This window comes from Leuresthes tenuis, unplaced genomic scaffold, assembly GCF_036924035.1.
Source record: "Leuresthes tenuis unplaced genomic scaffold, fLeuTen1.0.hap1 SCAF_4, whole genome shotgun sequence".
Taxonomy (NCBI): Eukaryota; Metazoa; Chordata; class Actinopteri; order Atheriniformes; family Atherinopsidae; genus Leuresthes; species Leuresthes tenuis.
This window is the reverse complement of record NW_027325358.1, coordinates 24,763,898-24,779,736: the sequence shown is the minus strand read 5'-3', so window position 1 is coordinate 24,779,736 and position 15,839 is coordinate 24,763,898. Positions and strand designations below refer to the sequence as shown.

The 15,839-nt window shown below is 39.6% G+C and overlaps 1 protein-coding gene across 2 annotated transcripts in view; it reads left to right on the top strand.

Moving 5' to 3' along the window:
- The first annotated feature begins 1,092 nt into the window (after positions 1-1,092).
- Positions 1,093-15,839, top strand: part of grin2bb (glutamate receptor, ionotropic, N-methyl D-aspartate 2B, genome duplicate b) — a 123,765-nt gene continuing 109,018 nt past the window's right edge. For both annotated transcript variants that reach the window (XM_072383352.1, XM_072383351.1), the window contains exons 1-2: positions 1,093-1,824; positions 6,941-7,586. In XM_072383352.1, the coding sequence (XP_072239453.1) occupies positions 7,578-7,586 (9 nt within the window). In that variant the 5' untranslated portion in view covers positions 1,093-1,824; positions 6,941-7,577. The remainder of the gene's footprint in view (positions 1,825-6,940; positions 7,587-15,839) is intronic.

The window sequence follows — 15,839 nt, the reverse complement described above, 5'->3', positions numbered from 1 at the left end:
CCTGTTTCCACTTGCGACTTGCGCAAAGGATTGTGGGTGTTTTGTGATCATCTAAGTTACACCGAAGTTTGCCCTGAAAGTTCACTGAACTAAGTACTTGAAACATCCATGACATCAGAACAGTCCTTAACAGAGAGGTGGTAACAGTCCAGATTTTAAATTGTTATTACTTTTTTGTTTTTTGTCATATCGTGTCCTAGAATTGTAGCTTTTAGGAGTCCCTCCTTGACTTTGAGAGGCATCTATGGGGCATGGACTCAGAGACAGAGGTTGAACGTCATTAACTTTGTGCCCCCACCCCATAGCTTGTGATTTTCTTCCTTCTCCTCACTCTCCGTATCTTTCCACAGGTAGCATGTACCTTGCTCTAAAACAGCTAATTTCCCATCTGTGGTTTCTAATAAGACAAAACTGCCCAGAGTTTGTGGTTATACTTCTAGCTCTATGCTGGTCCTCTCTTCTCACACACCAAAGGCAGGAATCTTTCTTTAGACCAAAATTAACTTTGAAAGACAATCAGGAAGTTAGGAGAACCATTGCTGTGGACCACTTTAAAAGACCAGAGGAAAGTCTGGCTCTTTGGCAGCAGAATGTAAAGAAATGAGGGTTGGCCCTAGACTTTTGTCACAGTAATGTAATATTTTATGACTATCCTAACAACCTGCAGAAGCAGTTATGCCTTTTAATGTATTTTTGCCAGTAATTCTGATGTGGGTGTTTTACTTGCAATGTGGTATTGTTTCACTACTTTCTTCTTGGCACCACTGCCAAGTAATAAATCTCCAATTAAACCCCACAGCTGCCCACTTTTTTAATCTCTAAGCATTCTGCATCAACAGAGGGAGCCATTGCTTTCTTTGAAAATAATTTTAAAAAATCAATTTTTTTGTTTTGCTCGTTTTGTTTCAGCAAACTCTCTTTACTGTAGCCTCTCTCTGAATGTCTATCCTACAGAGGGACCCACCTCCATATCTCTTTCTCCCACCCTCTGTGTGTCTCTTGCTCTCTCTCCCTCTCTAGAGGAGAAGGAGGAGAGCAAGAGAGTGCAGTTTGAGCTGTGCTCTGCACGCCACACCAGCCAGAAGTGTGTTTCGGTTCCACACTCTGTATCTCTGCATAGCAGCACCCAGCCATGCAGCCAGCCTGAGTGCCATGTCTAACAGCTGTGTTGGCAAAGGGTTACGGCTCATCTGAGGGGAAGGTAGCATCTTGCTTTAAGGAGGACAGAAGATAAAAGAAGACCAGTTGCAGAGAGAGAGAGAGAGGGAGAGAGAGGGGGATATAATTGAAACTCCCCCCTCGCCTCACTTAACAGAGCAAAAACGGAAGGCTTTGGAGTATTCAATTTTTTCTTTCGTTTTATATTTTTCTTATTCCTCATCGCGGTGCTGGGAGGTGCTTCATCATTTCATATAGTTTCTCTCTCTGTCATTTGCCTCCTCATCTACTTCTCCATCTATGTGGTTTATAATTTCTTATATTTATGACTGAGAGAAAGGAGAAAGAAGAGAGGAGTTTTTTTGTTTTAATTTTTGTCCTTTTGCTTTCCCTCTTCACTCTTCCCTCCCTTTCACCAACCCATATCATTCCTGTCGGTCCCTTCTTGCCATTTCATGTCTAACTGCCACTTATCAGTTCATTATCTCCATCTTACACCTCTGTCTCTAAAGTCTGATGATATATGAACTTGGATGAATTTTCTTCAAAGACAACTCAAAAACTCCTCCTGAATGACATTTTTTTTCCCTTTTCCTTCTCTTTTCGTCCCTCCACACCCATTTTCTTTGCATTATACTCTTGCGGGACTCTTAAATGTTACTCTAGGTAGGTTAATTATTGTTTAGTGTCTGTCTATCTGTCTGTCTGTGTGTATTTGTGTGTGCTTTACGTATACATAAAACACACATTAACACACACATGCACTCGCACACTAAACTATGCCTAAAAAAAGAGTAATCAGTGTGTTGATTATGCTCTGGTCTCGCACCATGTTCACATACTTCTCACCTGCCCTCATCATGGTAAAGTTCACACATTTTTGATTGTTGTCTTTGAATATTTTTCTTTGTCCATAAGTCATGCCACCTTTTACATTTAATTAATATATTTTTGCAACGTGTTGTTTAAAAAAAGAGCTCTGAATTACAGTTTTTAGTTTCTAGATTTTTTGGAGACTTCTACATTTTTTTGGGCAAAAATGTATTTAGTCTGAAGTAAATATTAGTTATTTACTGAGCTGCATTCAGAGTGTTGAATTAATGACTATCTCAGTCATTAAAAGTTTATCCCATTTTAAGCTTCATTTGTGCTTATTTTCGTTCATCAGCAGCCATTGGTTCTGTTGCTGCTTCTGCCCCTTCCCATCCTACACACCTCATAATCCTAAATATTTTTTCAAGAACTGAATTGTTCTGCTTCTGCATCTTTACCCCCACTTTTACTCACATCCAAACCCCATTTTCCTTTAAATTCCTGAGGTTTTTCTCCATTTTCATGTTTTCACTCTCAACCTCTATCGTGTAAAAGAGAGACCGGGTGCCTATAGGTGGTTGTTGATCTGTGGATTTAGCAGGTAAAGCCTTGCTGTGGATTTGAGGTGTAATAGAAAGCATGTGCAGGTTCTAGATAGACAGACTGATAGACACATAGAAATAGATAGAACTTGACATCCCATTTCATCACTACCTTTCTCTTCTCCTCTGGTATTTTCCTCCTCTTTATATTTTGTTTGATGCTTCTCACTGCCACACCTTTTTGTGAGAGCTATTTTAAAGCTTTACCACTGCCGGCCTGTTATCTGTTGGCTTATATTTATGTGAAATTGCCTGTTCAATCAACCTGAAGGTAGACCAGTAGCTTAGGCCCACACCAGCTACTTTAGTCTCCACGCCCACCCCCTTCTTATGGACTGCTAAAGGGGCTTAATAAATCCATCTTTCTTGATTGTTCTAAGAGGAGGGATGTCGTCATGAAGGAACATGAAGGACCACTCGTTTTGCTCTGTCTTTGCTTTTGTGTCTCAACTCTGCTCCTCTGTAAACCATCTCCACAACAGTCTATAAATTATGTGTTACAGAAAAGAGTTAATTAGGTGAGTAGTGAATTGATACAGCACCCACTACTTTTTCGCAAGTGAGTGTATGCACATGCATGAGCAGAGAGTGTGCGCGCCCTGAATGCACGCATTTATGCAAGAGTACAGCTGATCTCGGAGAGGCGTGCATGCGTCTGCATGACGGGAATGTATTCTGCATGGACCTCCATCAGCAGGTCTTCTGTGAGGGTTATTTTTATATTTTCCACCACATTTGCTTGCACGGTTAAATCTGTCTTCACTCTACTGTGACTAACTGTTTATCGGACCGTGCCTCTGATCTCTATCCATTCTTTGAATATATTTACCATTGTAACTCTATGAATTTCACACCTCTTTCAGTTATCACTTTGCTCAATGGTGTTTGTGAGTGAGAGAGACTTCTCACTGAGCCACTATTTATAATTCATGGCAGAAACCAGCTTCAGCTACTCTGAATTTGGTAAAATCTCTCCCCATCAGCTTATATCAATTGACTCACACAGTTAGTATAGTGCTGTGTGCAGGTGCATGCTTTTACAACATTTCATTTTAGTCCTTCTCCCCTCCTTATTGTGCATATGAGCAGGGTTTTTTTTTTTTTGACCAATGCCACATTGATTTCTTTCTCAGCCTCCATCACATTTCTTCTTATTATTTTTGGCACTTGGATCTGCAGCAAATCTCTGAAAAAAGTATGAAACTTTCTGTAAATAAACCACAGATCTGATGTGACTCATACCCAGCTTTGCTGTACTTAACTCTCCTGCATGACCTTAATGAGTACACTGTGAACATAATAGGCTGTGTCTCAGAGGGCATCGTATTATTGCCAGAGTAATCCAATGCTATGTTCACCTGTCTGCAGTCAGAGGTGGAACTTTGAAGTACCATTTTGAATTAAGTAGCTAAAATGAATGACTAACAGTGGCATAATTATGCTAAGGAGGATTCCAAGGCACCATGAGACAGAATGAGAGGATAGCTATCACCCATCATGTTTTACCTTAAAAGACATATATATATATTTTTTTTTCTAGGCATTGGTGCAATTTATGTCATGACAGTGGTCTTACTGTAGATTCCTCATTTAAAAAAAAAAAAGAAAGAAAAGTTCCATTAGCAGAGTGAAAGAAGTGCAGTCCTTCCTTAAAAGTTTCAAGTTGATTTTCACTGAACATCTCCAAGCTCAAACTGTCAAAATGATTTAGGACATCTTTCAAAAGAATAGTGAGAAGTTGCCATGCTGTGAGCCCAGAGTTGTTTTAAAAGGGCATGAGACCTCTTGAGTTTCAGTATAATGAAGGATTTATGCTCAAAAGAGAAATCATTTAAGACTTCAGTAAAAGAAAAATAGAATGAAATGCCGTTTGTATTAAAAAAAAATAAAAAAAAACACTGCTGCCATGAAGAAAAAGCCATTCTTTTACCCCCTCTTCTAAAGAAAGGAAGTGACGCGTTTGTATTTTCAACGTGTCCATGAAATATCTTTCTGTAGTTGCATCAGGAAACGATAAACAGCTGTTGGTTCATAGTCGTGGAACTAAACAAACCTTATTGTTGTTTTTATGCAAAGATACTCTGTATTTCTGCACGATTCAAGCCACCGGTATCATGCTAATACTGGTTTGAAATTTAGAGATAATTAGACTATGAAGGAGTCGGAGCAACAGATGGATTTTTATAAATAAATTTTGTTGAATGAATAATTAATTTCAATGCCAGATAGAATTAAAATTCTACACATGCCAGGGCTTAGCTGTGCATACCTGCATATGCGACCTGAAATTCCCTGTACAGAGGTACGTGTGGATATGACACCTTCTTTCTCGTGTTAAAGACTTCACAGATAAAAATTGGATGACACATGGACACATTTTCATTGCTGTCATCATTGGTTAGTCTGCTGTTTATTAGTTGTTGCTAATATTTATTAGTCGGCCCTGTAAACCAGATTACAAAGTGACCCTGTTAAATGTATTGTTTCCTCCATCCAACAGTCCAAAATCAGCAGATATTCTAAAGCTTTCTGAACGATAGTATTTTTGGGTAATTTTTAACCTGTTTATACTAACTACATTCATTAAACTGAGCAATGATACTTGGGAAAAATCAGATCATAAGTAAACCAACTCAAATTCTCCTTTTTTAAAATTTTTATTTTTTAAATTTTTCACTGGCAAAATTTGCTGGTGAGAAAACGAAAGCTAAGCTAAAGCTAATTAGGTTTCTAGGTAGGAATGTACAAATTTGACCACTATCACGAACATTCTCGCTGCCTTCTAATTAAGGCTAAATTCAAACGCTGTATTCTTTAATTTATGCAGTTGATTGGGTATGTGGCATTTAGGCTTTTTGTTTATTCACACTTAAAATGACAAATAGCTAAAAAGATTTCCAGTGCTCTGAAAATAAATTATTCACAATTCTCCAATAATGTGTATGTTTTCAGTGATATATGTCAAATCCACGTTGTAAGGTCCATTCACGAAGACTGCCAAGAGGCACTTGAACCTCCTGCATCTACACAGTGCTCAGATGGGTTTCACTTTTTCAGATAAATGTTTCATGTCTCTAACAGCCTACTTTTACCTGTCCCCAGTATTTTCAGAAGTAAGCAGGGAAAGCAAAACAATGCATCTGCATGACTGCATCCAACTGTAGCCTTTGTAACGTACGACTTAGAAGCTCTGCATATACAGTATGTTTTAGCTTTTATACCATATGCTGTCTGAATATGATGGCCAGATGTTCTGGGCCAAGCTGTCTTACTTGTAGTTTCTCCACAAAAGATTTGATAGAATTCTGAGGACTCTTTGGTCTCCACGTTCGTCTTTGCAATTATGACGAATGTCAGTGTACTACTTCTCACCGATCTTGCACGTAGCAGTGGAATAAATACCCTTGTGGGTACTGATGCTTTAAATGTATGTGGCCACATGCATACATTTATTTTCTAATTGGCTCCTCTGCTGTACTGACAGAGCTGTTTAGAGACATGGAACAATAATGGATAGATATTGCATATGTTACCTGTTATTTGGGATTTTGCACAGTAGAAGCAAAAACAGTTTACTTTAAAAAGGCTTATTTAAAATAATTAAAGATTTTCTGCTTTTACAGCTACTGTTTTATGTATGGCACATGGCAGCACTTTCAGCCCAGCGAGCGTTAAACATCAGTATGGGTTATGATCAGTTATTACACCTTTCTTATCTTCCTGATTGGGTTGAAGTAATGACATCAGGGTGTTTGAAAACGTCATTATGGTTAATGCTGAAATGCATTCATTCACTACCCTCATGGAAGCGTTTTTTTCAATTTACATTGTTTTTGGGTAAAATCAAAAGAGGTAAACTGACTAGACAAGAATTCTCATTGTTAGCATTTTAACTCTCAGAAACATCACAGTATCACATATAATCAGCAACTTGAAAAAAGACAATCAGGCGAATAAATCATAAAGCAGTGCTGCTTGTTGAACTTCAACAAGTGCCTGAGACATGTTAAATTAGATGCCTTGATGCTACAGCAAAATCTCGTTTGACTAATGTGTATATTCTCAAATCCTGTCCTTTGGATTTACATATCAGTTTGGGTTTGGACTCATAGCCTGAGAAACCATAGACCAAAACAAGTAAAAACAAGAGCACTGGTTGCATCTCCTCTGAAAATAAAAAAACTGTACCAATATTCATGTTCAGATTGCAGTGAAAGAGACGTGTAGACACAGCAGCACAAGTGAGTTAAGCCTTGACCTCAGAGGCAATTGACTTGTGTACACCGGGGCATTCAGCCTTCACCAAAAGTACTTTCATCCGCAGCCGCACTCTGCCAACTGACTCTGTCCTTTTTTCTCCCGTTCAGACTGAGAGGAGCAGAGCGTAGAGCGGGTCGGCAAGCTGACGATCATGACTGGCTAAATTAAGCAAAGGCACACAGTGACAGAAAGCCAAAGAAGGAGAGAAGAAGAGGAGTACATATACGCACATTGCTGCTCATCTGCTCATCTCCACGGCAACAGTGCTCACACACTTCCAGATTTCTGGAGGAAGGCCTCTGCGAGCTGTTTCACCAGCTTTGGAGGGAGGGGAAAGACAATTGGATGGAAAGAGGCAAATGAAAGGACTTCCACTGACCCTCTCCATCTGTCAAGTTCCAGTTTCATTAAGTTTACGCACATTGCTGACATTTTGAGTTTATGGTCAGTTTTTTGATTCTCTAAAATCCTAGTCAAAAGCATATTTCAACCAGCTGTGATTCGGTTCTTGGCAGCGCCACCTCCCTTCACTTATAAAGTTCCCCCAACCCTCCCCGCCCCCCTTCTCTGCCTTCATTCAACCCAAATCTGCTCCTCCCGCAACCCTCTAGACCTCTCTTCAGTCTTCTCTGCGCGCCTTCATCTGTCTCCATCCCTTCATCCGAGGCTATGAGAGGAGGAGTCGAATCCCAGACCGCTCCATCATGCCAGTTCTGAAGAGCAGAGAGGAGATCCGGGCTGGCAATGTTCAAGGTAGGCCATGGATTTCTGTGACTGGGCTTGATTTCCTCACGCTACCCTAATCAACCACTCACTGTTCATTTGCTAACGTCAATTAGAGCTTGACGTTTGAGGCAAACTTTCTGTGTGAAAACTGTCCCTAACTTGGTCTGAAACTTCTAAATTTGATCCATGAGTCTATCGTTTAGTCAGCTAATTTCTCTGAAAATGGCGAGGAATGCCAGCCCAGCATCACCACAGACATCAACAATGCCATTATTAGATTAAGACTAATATTCATTCTCACAATTGACATAATTGAATTGACTTATCACCTCAATTTGAGTCCCAAATATAAAATAATCTTTTTTGTACTCATCGCCAGTTCATCAAAGGTGGATATTCAACAACCATGAGTGTTTCCTGTGTTCATTTGTCCAAGTTCCATGAATCGTGCTCATTCATTCATCATTTCACATGGTGAAAAGTATGAGTTGAGGTGGTAATTATAGCTCTGATCATAGTAATGGCAATAATATTGTTTTTGTTTGTGATGAAGCATCGTGTCATCAACTATCTGCTTTTTGGTTTGTTGTGGTCAAATCATTGGGCTTTCTATTTTCTGTAAAGTAGCGAAGCAGTTCACTGGAATTTGCTGTTTTTTGTGACCGAAATCACTTGATTAGAATATATCCTAGAAATTGGCTCAGAACAAAAAGAGGCTGCAATCCATGTAGACCAAATGCTTTTTAAGTATGGTTTAAATGGCAAGTAAAATTTGGGTTTAAATGTATGCTGTCATGCTTGACAAATAAGGCCCATTATATGCTCATAACCACTGTTTGAGAGGCTGTGGCCATGCTAGTATGAAGAGGACAGAGAAGGATGAGGGAACAACAGAAAAGCATTCATTTAGCAAAAGAATAAAGGACAAACTGGCGCTTCTCTCCTGGTGCCATGTGAGGCAGCCTGGTGTTGAGATAAGGGATAACGAGGCACTGGCTTCAATAAGCCCATCAAAACGAAGAGTTGCACTGCTCCACAAGGGAAAACAGGTCTAGACAATATTAACAGTGCAAAGAAACAGCATGTGGAAGCTGCAGCCTGTTTTATTGCTGAGCTTGAGCTCTTTTTGGCAGCTGCTAAGGAGTTTGACTGATAAAATGCAACATATTTAAAAGTTAGAGGAGCGTGTAAAAAGATAAGAAAAATAATTTTCTTAGAGGCATTGTGAAAAAAACTATGAGAGAGGAGATGTAGGTAAAATCAGCTCCAAAAGAGACTTGTCTTGACATCTATGAGTCCAATTGAAAGTGTCTGATTTATCCTCGTGTGAGTGAACAGTTTTGAAACAGAAAATGAGCAAAATCCTTCATTCTGTCACAGTGTCCAGCTCTTGCCAGTGGAGCAGCTCCAGGATTTGTCTCTTGGTGGCATCACGGATTTAGATTGTTGGCTGAACTATTTGTAGCCTTAGAGTAAGACTAGTTTATGCTCGCAAATCTAAACCGAGCTTTTCCCCACACGTCGAATCACAAGATCTGACGTAACCGTCTAATTGTGGTTTGGTCTTTGTCAAAGCGTGACTGAGAGGAGGTGTGACAGCTGCCGCGTCCCTCCCGCACAACATAACAGCCTCAACAATGAACAGGCTTACTTTATTAACATATGCAGCTCAGAGACTGCGCTCTGCAGATCCCAGATTCTACACTAAATTTTACAGTCTCTGTAGTTGGGCAAGTTTAAAAGAACTGCGGGTGAGTTGTTTGTGGGGCAGGTTTACCGTCTAAAGATGAAAAGTGAGAGATGATGACAGAGAGAGCGAGCAAGGGGTTAAGGTGTGGCAGAAAGAAAGACGATAAAGAGACACAGGCAAAGACCCAGGCACAGGCGGTAAATCCTGAGGGAGCTTCACTGTCAGTGGATGAAGGAGTCAGCTTTGTAGACAGATGTAGCTGTGAGTGAATAAGCAACAAGACCTAGAAGGGGTGTGCTGTTGCTGCGTCGTGATGCTGCATGGTTTTAGAGAGTGGGCTGGGTGGAGGGGATTACTGGATCTGACTCTCTTGACAGGCAGGAAGCATGGCCTCCTTTTTGATCGGTAGACCATGAACAGCGTGGCAGCAGTGAATTGCCATGAATATAAGGGCGTCGAGATGATGATGCTGGAACTCACAGACAGCCGGCTGAGTCAGTTTTGGATACATGCCTTGTGTGGCCAGCTTTACAAATGTTGATTGAGTCGTCAGAGGATTACAGGTGCTGAGCAGCCTGGTGTTTATTGTTTACTCAGAGTCAGAGACGGAGGGAGAAGTAAGTTACAGAATGCCTCCGAAATTCCTCTGACATCCATGACTTTTTGAGTTTTTCAAAAGATCACGAGCCTTGCACAGTGGGGAAAAAAAACTGTAATTTCTTTACTGAAACTAAACTAGCAGTTTAAAAAAAAAAGCCCTTGGGGGTGTTGTTGGTCTCTTTTTCATGACTAAGTGCGATGCTTTTTCATTTCCCTGACAGTTTTGATACTGCTTCCTGACAGGCGGAAAGTGTTAGCAACGAGCTTCTTATTTATCCCCTATTCTAAAAAAGTTGGGACACTGTGTAAAATGTAAATAGAAACAGAATGCAATCATTTGCAGGTCATATAAACCAATGTTTTATTCACTGTTCAATGTGAGACATTTTACTATTTCATGAAAAATTTGTCTCAAAAAGTTGGGACAGGACAACAAAAGGCTGGAAAAGTAAGTGGTGCTGAAACTACAGGAACATGTTGCAACTAATTAGTTTATTGACAACAGCCAACTAAGATTATTGAGCATAAAAAGAGCACCTTAGAGAGTCTCCCAGAAGTAAAGATAAAGCCATATAATACTGGTTCATGAAATTTGCAGAAATGTGCAGATTATGATGATTGTCTGTTTTATCCACATTTTACACAGGGTCCCAGTTTTTTTTTATTTTAAATTTTTTTGCCCATCCAATTTACTTTATTCATCCCATCTAGAAAGGAAGATTCATAGTTGAATTGTTGTATTACTCGACAAGTCTGTCAAGTTTGAACGATTTATTAAAGGAAAGTAAATTAAAAACATGAATACATGAGTGGAAAACACCAACAAATGCACAAAATGGTGCAGCTAAGCAGTAGGTATCCAATTATCCTCTGCAGCATGAATAAACACACAGGGCAGGCCCATTTGATTCTGATTTTCATCAAGATTTCAAAAGTTCAGAGTAGGGATGACAGGAGCCTCAGTCAAAAAGAGACCTCAACTGGCAAGTGTTTAAGCTAGAACAACGACTGAAATAACATCACTGTACACTTTCAGATGTTGTGGTCAATGGTGTTCCTTTGATTACCTCGATGCTCATGCATCGGTGTGATATGCTCAGACTAACAGGAGTAACTCTTTCTCGTGTGACTGAAAATGGTGATGAAGGATGTGATCAGAGCATTTTGGGAGGAGAAATCCACCAACAATTACATCAAGTTTTTACAGTAGGGTTGCAGTCCATAAATCCTTAATTTCAAAGATGAATACACACTTTTAGTTGTCAGTGGTGTCCCAACCATTAACACTTTAACCATTACATTGCTGTGGAAATATGAAAATAAGAGATATGATCAGACTGGCCAGTCCAAGTTCAGTGCAAGGGTGCAGGCATGGCTTAACTCTACAGAATGTTGAAGGCCTGAACCTTGGACCTATACAGTGAGAACATCCAGTGGGTCTGGTAAATTATGGGAGCATTTTGATGGCCAGGTTTGAGCCCATGTAGCCCCTCAAATGGAAAGCTTTCTGCAAATGAATACAAAGTTGTTATAAGGGATCACCTTTATCCTATGATAAAGGATTTCTACCCTGGTGACGGTGGTCTCTGCCAGGATGACCCCATCTTTGGGCATTGGGGCTCACTGAGTGGTTTGATGAATATGAAAATGATGTGAATCATATGCCAGGGCCTTTCCAACTTGGAGCCAAATTGCGCCAGTGACATTCTCAAAATCACAGTTTCAAACAGATTTCAAAACTAGTCGACGTACAAAAACAACCCTGTCAACTTGTAGGAGGGAGCTTAATTTTTAGAGTCTGTGACTGGGGATTGAGGGTATCTGCCTGTAGCATTCAGCAACATATTTTGTGCTAATGTAGAGAAGAAAGCTCATATATTGTATGTGTATATTTGTCTCCCTTTGACTTGGTGCGAGAGTCCAGGCAACTGCTTTGTTCCTCTCATAAATGGTCTTCTCTCCTTTATTTGTGCGTATGTGGCACTGAGCTCATAAACTGCAGGTTCAGGGGGTGACTCAATGCCAGAGGTGTGTGCCAGCATCTTATCAGTTTGAATTAGTCTGAATGTAGCCCACATGTCCAATGACTGTGACATCAGCAGCTTAACGTTCACAGTGAGTCCACAGAGAGACTGATGAGCGTTTTTTTTTTTTTGGTTACACATTTGTTACACAACTGTTGCATATGTGAACACTATGGCGCAACACAAGAAATGTCTTCCAAGAAATACTGTCCCATTGCATATACTGTTGTTCCTGCCTCCCTCTCTCAGCCATAGTCAGATTTTCACTTACATATGAGGCCCTGACATGGTTTTACGTGGTTGTTTTGTGGCCCAGTTTAGGTTGCACTCATTATGTTTCTCTTTCTTTTTTCTCACCTCATTGTGGATATTTTACTTTCTTCTTTCTTCTTCTTTGTAGACATTCTGTATCCCTTTGTAATAGACTCGCATCTAGTTTAGCTTGTTTTGTGTCATTTTTGTCCTGCATCTCTTTGTATTCATTCTATGTAGCACTCATGTGTCTCTTTGTGTTTGTTATTCTGCTCATTTCACTAATGATCAAAAATGCCCCCGTGTCTTTGGGATTAGTTTGAGTGTATTTGTGTTTGCAGTTCTCCCAATTCTGTATTTTTTTTTTTTATTTTGATCATAGTACATCAGTTAGGCCAGGTCATTTTAGTTTAATTTGATATGTTTAGTGTCCTTGCTATTTTTCAAAAATCAGACTTTGTCTCATTTTCATACATTTGTGTCTCTTTGTGGTAATATTTGCATCCCTTTTGTCCTTTGCCTGTAATTTAGGTAATTCTGCATCCTGCATTTGTCCTTTCATTTTACATTTCTTCATTTAATGTTGCTGTGCTTACGTATCCTCTGCGTCTCATTCTGGTTGCTTTTATCTGGGATATAAATTGTATTTCTTGTTGAAGACAAGGGCTTCTCTGACTTCTATGTGACTACTGACAGATGTTATTTAGTTAAACTAGCAAATGAATATACAAAGACTCAAACTCAAGAAGCCTCTTCTACCTCTCCTCTTCAATACCTAGTCATGTGTAACTGTGAAAGCAGGAGGAAGAGCTAAGAATAGAGAAAATGGGGGCCAGCTTTGTGATGCCGCCTCTACCCACGATGCTCATCGTCTTGGTGTGCTGTTCAGCACTCTACCAGTTTTAGCAGATTTCTTTAGGAAGGTTCTACTACAACTGGTTACAGTACAAACTTCTAATATTGCTACATTAATGTTTTCTATCTTTCATTGAGGTATCAGATGCAGAAATGCCGCTACAGATGGTTATTTTATCCTGCATGTATTCAGTAATAACATAAGTAGAAAGTCACATGCAGGGATTTCATCAGAAACTGTCACTTTTCATTTCATGCCAAAGGGAGACCGTTTGAAGCTCTTTCTCTGACAGTCAGGGAACAGACTGAGAGGATTTTTTAAGTATAATTGTGTCACAGATAGAAGAGACTGATGGGACAAAAGGCAAGATCTGTGATCTGAGAAGGGGGTCAAGGTTTGGAGATGAAAAGGACTTATGGAGGGCTTGGTAGCTGAATAAGTAGCATTTGATGATACTGTTCTCAAAAGGTCCACAAGGAATGGGCACTTGCTCTTGCAAGAAATCTTGTCATGCGTTGACTTTGCGAAGAGTGGACGACAAGCTGACAATTTTCATAGAGGGAGATGAAACTTATGTAAGGAAAGAACAAAGTCAGAAAGAAAAAAATAGTTTCTTTGATTTACATCCACATATCAGAAAATTTACTTTCACTTTTATTGAATTGCAGACGGGTCGAACCCAAGACATTCTTTGTTTCATCTAATCAGCTGCCTTTCATTTTAAACCTGCGACACTTCATAAAAAATAGTTTTTACAATTTTAGGGATATTAGAAAAAAGACATTAGTAAGATATTAGTAACATAATGTTGACAGTGAGCAGTATCCACAAATATCTGAGTCTTTGAGAAGCAAAGATTGGTTTTGTGTCAGCTAATGTATGTGAAAATGACTGAAATGGTTAAAAACAATATTCCTCAAAGAAAGACTGGAAGGGACAAACTTCTCCCTCTGCAGTGCATAATGTTTTAACAATTCAAGGAATCTAGAGGAATTTTAGTGTGTAAAGAGCACAAGCCGAAGCTTGACACAGGCGATCTCTGATCTTTAGACATCACTGTATCAACAAGGTTACTAGCAGACGATATAAATATGTGTGCTGAGGATTATTACAAGAAAGGTTTGTAAAGCACTACAATACTGAGTTACTTTCACATACGTTAAATGTCACTAAAAGCTGTACATCCAATACAGAAGCCTCATGTTAACGTTATCCAGAGGCAGCGTCAACTTCTTTGGACTCGGAGGCATCTGGGACTGACCATCTCACAGTGGAAACAGACCAATCAGTATTTTAGGACTTTTTTTGGAGGAAATGGTTGTCAAATGCTCAGATCTGAAAATGTAAAGGTCCATCCAGACCGTTATCAGCAACAAGTCCGCAAGAAAGTCTTTGTGATGGTATTAAGCTGTGTCAGTGCTCTTGGTAAAAGTCTATTATATTTTTGTGATGGCAGCATTAAAGCAGAATATTACACTGAGTAATGTGAACATCATATACTGCTTTTTAAAACATCTTCTCCAGCGATGTCCATCCAACAAGACACCACCTTCTGCACACATTACAAAGACATGGCTGTGGAAAAAGAAGGAATGGGTAATGGACTGGCTCACCTGCAGTTCCACATAGAGTTCCACCTATCTTCCACATAGAGACGGTTCGGAGAATTTACATACTGTCATTTCTTCTTAATTTTCATAGATTATTAGCAGTTCTATTGGCAAGTGGTTTCTATTGGACACCTTCGGGGCCTATTTTTGCTAAATCGGTTTAAAGTGTCAGTAAATACGTCTCCATTTGATCCTCAGTCTGGGAAACTTGTCAATTAATTAGCTGTGACTTAAGACTGAGAGTGGGTTTGCAGAGCAGACAGCTGTAGAGTGATAAGAAGGAAATCGCCTCTCGTAGTGTACAAATCAAGGGATAACAGAAGCTCAGTTGGGAAGAGAAGCAGTTGACAGTAATTTTGATCAAGGACACCAAAGCAAGGCTGAGAGAAACTGCAAACCTTTCGGTGAGGTTAAATTGGAGGAAAGAGAAAAGAGAAGATGTAGCCAAGTGTCTGTTGGCCGATTTCTGCATTTAGACCAATAAATGAAGAGAATGAATGAATCGAGTAAGAAATTACTGCAGGGTGCAGAACTTTACATCGCCTCAGTGTATTAAAAAAAAAAATACAGATTAGCCCCCTTCCCCTGATATTCAGTAAAAGAAAAAGTAAAAGGTTGGCAAAAAAAGTTTATTGAACTCCTTCGGTTTCATATCAGAATACAACAGCAATTCTTTATGTGGCTTTGATACACTCACAGATGAACACAGCTAAAGCATATTTCTGTGACATCACCAGTCTCTTTCGCACAGGGTTCTGCCTTACAGGTGAAAAAAAGACACCTTTGTCAACCCTCTGTTCCTCCTCATAATTCACACTTGCCAAACAGAGGCAGCTCAGCCCCAAATTGCTGTGTCCTTCCACACATCAAGCCGGAATTGCTTTATCAGCTAAGTGAGGACAGCACCATTCGTTAGAGTGGGGAGTTCTGTGTTGCTGGTTTGATGTGTGTTTGCACATAAGACAAGATCATTTCACCTTTATTACTACGTCCCTTGCCGATGTATCAGTGGCCAATCGACTTCCAATCCCCTTACGTCTCCGTACTTTCACACAAAAATAAGGTGCAACAAAGGCACATCAGTCCTGGCTCGAAGAGGCATATGTGAAAGAGGCTACTGACCAGTACAATAACTATTTTTTTTACTTAGTCAGTTATAATTTTAAAGTAGCATCTGTAGTTATCACAGTATTATTATTAATATGAACTGGTAGTTTGAACAAAGAAACAATATGAATTAAAGAAATG